Source organism: Labeo rohita, unplaced genomic scaffold (assembly GCF_022985175.1).
Source record: "Labeo rohita strain BAU-BD-2019 unplaced genomic scaffold, IGBB_LRoh.1.0 scaffold_217, whole genome shotgun sequence".
Classification (NCBI taxonomy): Eukaryota; Metazoa; Chordata; class Actinopteri; order Cypriniformes; family Cyprinidae; genus Labeo; species Labeo rohita.
Window position 1 is genome coordinate 18,364 of NW_026128407.1, and position 4,801 is coordinate 23,164.

At 33.2% G+C, this 4,801-nt stretch overlaps 1 protein-coding gene across 1 annotated transcript; it reads right to left on the bottom strand.

Annotated features, from left to right (window-relative positions):
- Nucleotides 1–582: 582 nt before the first annotated feature.
- LOC127159444 (gastrula zinc finger protein XlCGF49.1) lies at nucleotides 583–3,501 on the bottom strand. Its single transcript, XM_051102262.1, has 3 exons — nucleotides 3,443–3,501; nucleotides 2,570–2,811; nucleotides 583–1,593 (listed from the first exon to the last, which is right to left on the bottom strand). Exons 2-3 carry the CDS (start codon nucleotides 2,739–2,741, stop codon nucleotides 989–991), a joined length of 777 nt encoding a protein of 258 aa, XP_050958219.1. The 5' UTR covers nucleotides 2,742–2,811; nucleotides 3,443–3,501; the 3' UTR covers nucleotides 583–988.
- Nucleotides 3,502–4,801: the final 1,300 nt, after the last annotated feature.

Here is a 4,801-nt window from a genome sequence, read left to right on the forward strand (position 1 = left end):
ACTTGGAACCAGTTAAAATGGAGAAAAGCTGACTCAACATTTGTGTTGTGTGTCACACTGAGCATGGAGAAAAGAAAGAAGTGTAAAGAGTTGTCTGTAGATTTGAGAGAAAAAAATAGTGGAAAAACATGGACAATCTCAAGGCTACAAGTTCATCTCCAGAGATCTTAATGTTCCTGTGTCCACTGTGTGCAATTTCATCAAGAGGTTTATAGCCCATGGCACTGTATTGAACCTCCCTGGATGTGGACAGAAGAGCAAAATTAATGAAAAATTACAACGAAGGATTGTTCGAATGGTGGATAAAGAAACCCAATTAACTTCCAAACAAATTCAAGCTGATCTGCAGACACAGAGTACAGTAGTGTCAGCTCACACTGTCTGTCACCATCTTAAAGAAAAGAGACACTATTGATAGGGCAATATTGACGCCATTGTTTACAACAATGCATAAACAAAGGGAGCCCATGCAACCACCAGTTATGGTGAGAGACGCAACTTTTCTAACAATGTGGACATGAACATGTTATAGTGCCCCCATAAACACAATCAAGCCTTCAAAAAAAGCTGATAGACAACCTCTTTAAAGTTGTTGAAATTAATTTTAATGTTTTTGCAGACTTTTTTTTAAGGACTCTTGGGTACTATACTTTCTTCAGAGTGAATACACAGGTGAATTCTCACTCAAAATACCTTGACAGAATAAGTTCACAAAATAACTCTACAGATAAATTTGTTATGTAAAACTCACACTGAAACATGAAAAGGCCTCTCTCTGGTGACTGTCATAAAGGATATAAAGGGTTTTTATGTCTGAAACTCTTTCTACACTCTTGGCAGGTGAAAAACTTCTCTCAAGTGTAAACTCTCATGTGAGTCCTGAGGTTTGCTTTTTTAATGAAAGTCTTTCCACAGTCGTTACACATAAAAGGCTCCGGTCCAATGTGAGTTATCATGTGTCTCTTAAGTTGATTCCCGTCTGTGAAACTCAGTCCACACTGATGGCAGTTAAACAGTTCACTCTTAAGTGGATCTTCATGTGCTTATTAAAGTTTTCTTTATATGTGAAACATTGTCCACACTGATCACATGTGTAAGGCTTCTCTCCAGTGTGAACTCTCATGTGAATCTTGAGTTTTCCTTTTTGACTGCAGGTTTTTCCACACAGTTTGCAGGTGTACGGTTTCTCTCCAGTGTGAATTCTTAAGTGACTCTTGAGAATATCTGTTCGTAGGAAGCTCTTTCCACAATATTGGCACGTGTAAGGCTTCTCTCCAGTGTGAACTCTCATGTGAATCTTTAGTGCTCCTGTTTGATTGTAGGTTTTTCCACACAGTGTGCATGTGTACGGCTTCTCTCCAGTGTGAATTCTCATGTGGACTGTAAGGTTTCCTTTTTTACTAAAACTCTTTCCACACTGTTGGCAGATGAAATGACTTGTAGTTCCAGTCTTCTGAGCTCTTTTTTGAGAGGAAGTGTTTTCAGTCTGTGAAAAACAGCAAGATTTTTCTCCAGTTATGAAATCGTGATGTTTCATATCTTTCTCTTCCATTTCAGTCAGATCTGGACTCTCCTCTTTCACTGCCATCAGGTCTAAGGTGGAAAGACAAATACATGTTAAACCCAGTTTAACAGCATAGCACTTGGAATCCGTTATGGAAAATTAATATTTACAAAATTATTGTTTACATTTTGTCCTTATGAGTTTGTGTTATGCACCATTATATAGGCATTTAAGCAAGTTTGGATTGCTGGAAACACTAATTACACAAGCAAAAATTATGATACAAAGCGTAAAGATTGTGTAAAAATGTCATCTTAAGGTAGCTTCAAGTATTATGCAGTTACATTTCAAAATAACTATAATACACTAGAGTTGTGCGTGGTGTTATTTGAATTACTCTAATAATTCATTCTCCTTGTGTATGTGCTCTGTTTGCTGCTTATTTAGCTATAAGTAACAAACAGCGCTTACTGGATCATACTTGAGCTAGTCTCAGTCTGTCTAAAAAAAAAAAAAAAACGTTACTAAAGATTCACTGCGAGTTTGTTCCTCAAATTTACATTATGAGTCTTAATATGAAGAAGATGCCACACATGTGTAGAAGATCAAAGTCACAACAGATGTTTTCTTTGGTGCACAATTTGTGTTTTTGATTTAAACTGTCTCACAAACAGTTTGATTTCAATCTATAATGCATTATTATAAAGTTACTAAAGTTAATGTTATCTGCTCTCTAAAGCTCTTTAAATGAAGAACAAATGTAGACAGCATGCACTAACTATAGTAAACTGTGTCAGCTGGAGAAATGTTTTATATTACTAGCAGACTCATGTTTTTGAAGCTCTGAATATTGTTCACATCCAAGTTTTCATCTGCCTGGAAACAAAATCACATTTACAAGATACTACTACAGTGAGCACTTTTGAGAATGAGGGGTAAAAAAAAAAAAATACTACACTCATATGACATTTAAAAAAATACATATATATATAATTCATTTCTGTAGAGCTGGACATTTTAACAAGGATCAAATGAGTGAGTTCAGCTTTGAGAATAAAAACCAACCTGTTTGTTCCTCAGTATCTTCATGTTTGACTCTGAATGTTTCTTCAATCCTCATGTCTTCACTCTCCTCTTTAATAAACACCGTCTTTATTTGTGTGTCAGTATCTTCATGTTTGACTCCGAATGTTTCTTCAATCTTCATGTCTTCAATCTCCTCTTTAATAAACGCCATCTTTATAAAAGTGTCACGTGGATCTCAGTTGATTTACCAGGAGTTTTTCTGTGTGTTTGGACACTTTGTCCTGTTTAAGAATAGAATAATTAACAATAACTGTAAAATAATTCAAACTAAATCTCTGGTTGCATCTAGTTCATTAATCAGTGCACTGTTAAGGGTCAGATTGATAATTAATAGCCATAAATCCCCTGATTACGCATAAAAAAAATAAAATAAAAAAGGATAAAAATGACACATTACGTAGAAGATTGACATTTACATTAAGATTAATTATTAAATTATATTAGTATTTACAGAACAGCATGTTATATTTTATATATTAAAACTTTAATGATTTTTATTTTGTTAAACATATTTGTTCGTTATTCTCTGCTGCCTGTTTTGGGCAGCAGTGTGTCGTTATGGTGTGGTGAATCGAAAGAGTGAATCATTTTGTGAATCAACTGAATCACTTGACTCGGAATTTCGAAAAGATTCGTTTCTCCATCACTACTCGCCAGTGACTGAATTCGCGTTTATGATGAACTGAGTAATGAGACGCACCGTTTCTGTTTCTCCTGTGTCGGAGCGCCTTATACACACAAAATAACCTTAATTAATGTCACTAGATAAATAATGACAGTTCACAATTTCATATACAATTCTCTAAACGACTTGTTCTGATTTAAACACTTGAAATTGTTTAAAACATTTACCTTTCTTTAGCCGAATCACAGACAGGAGCGCAGCGCAGCCTTATGACGTCATATCGCCAGGCCAAAATAAAAGTCTTGTTCGCTAAAGCATTGAATTTAATATTAAAACTCTTATTTCTAAATGTAAGCCACTGTTGAAGTGCTTTCATTTTATGATAAACTACACAGCGTTTGTAATATTCTCAATCAAGGATGAAATGTAAGTATATTTTAATCAAATTACAGGCAATACATTTCAGCTTTATTTGGGTAAAGTGGATTGCATTAAAGGTCCATGACTTTAAAGAATTACATTGACTTACATTAAAACAGTTTATTTTTACTGTCTGAATTGAAATCTTTAATTAAAATGGTTATAATTATATTTTTATACATAAACGTTAATAAAATGTGATTTACATTCCCCACATTATCTTTATTAAAATTATATATAAATAGTCTAATATCTGTTAAAATGTGAACACAATATAATCATAATTATCCTCCCCATATCAGCCCTCTATGAATAACAAATACATACTGACAATGAACAAATCTGTCTCTGTTTCAGCAGCTTTAAAACAATCAGCAGAACTATAACACTCATTATCAGAGAGATCAGGGAAAGATCAATTCACGTGCAACTCAAGTGTTGTTAACATTAACAATGACATCAATAAAATAAATGAAGTAGAAGCACAAGAGCATCACAGACAAAGATGACAGTCTCACTTTACATTTGTATTCACACACACCTAAAAAACAGATTCATTTAGAATTTAACATTTATCCTTCTGCTGAATTTCATAGGCTACAATTTAATTTTGACCAATATAATTAAATATACAATCATTAATTTGGCAAGGAGAATTTTGAGTGCATTAACAAATTTCTTGATGTGCCTGTGTTACAAAAGTAAACAATTTATTATTCATAAGTATTTTGGAAAATACAAATAGTGATTATATAAATTATTTTAATTATTCAAAGATTCTTTGTACATGAAGGCAAATTTATATGTCTCTATTACTCAGGTAACTGGAGATACATATTAGTTCATTAATATTTATAAAAAATACGAATGAAAGTTATTATGAGTATTTGAACACATTAATTACATTTACTGATATTATTTTGATTTATATGATTGCACAATAAGTTATGTAAAAGCATCAGAGTCAGGAGATTTCTGAATTTTATTCTGTACCTTCAGATGATGTTTGTCGTTCTTTAGCTGAGCTGCTCTGTGTCGATTTGTTTCTCCATACCAGTGCCAGTCTCACCATCATAGTAATGCTCCTTAAAAAAAAGCTGAAAAAAGCTATCCTATAATATCGGTCTTTGAATCATTTAAAGTTAAAAAGTTACTTGTCAACCAGA

Excerpts from the sequence above, each read along its gene's own strand:
- LOC127159444 (XM_051102262.1), bottom strand. The coding sequence starts at position 2,741 with ATGGCGTTTATTAAAGAGGAGATTGAAGACATGAAGATTGAAGAAACA. Across the intron at positions 1,594-2,569 it reads AGATACTGAGGAACAAACAG|ACCTGATGGCAGTGAAAGAG; the intron begins GTTGGTTTTTAT and ends TTTCCACCTTAG.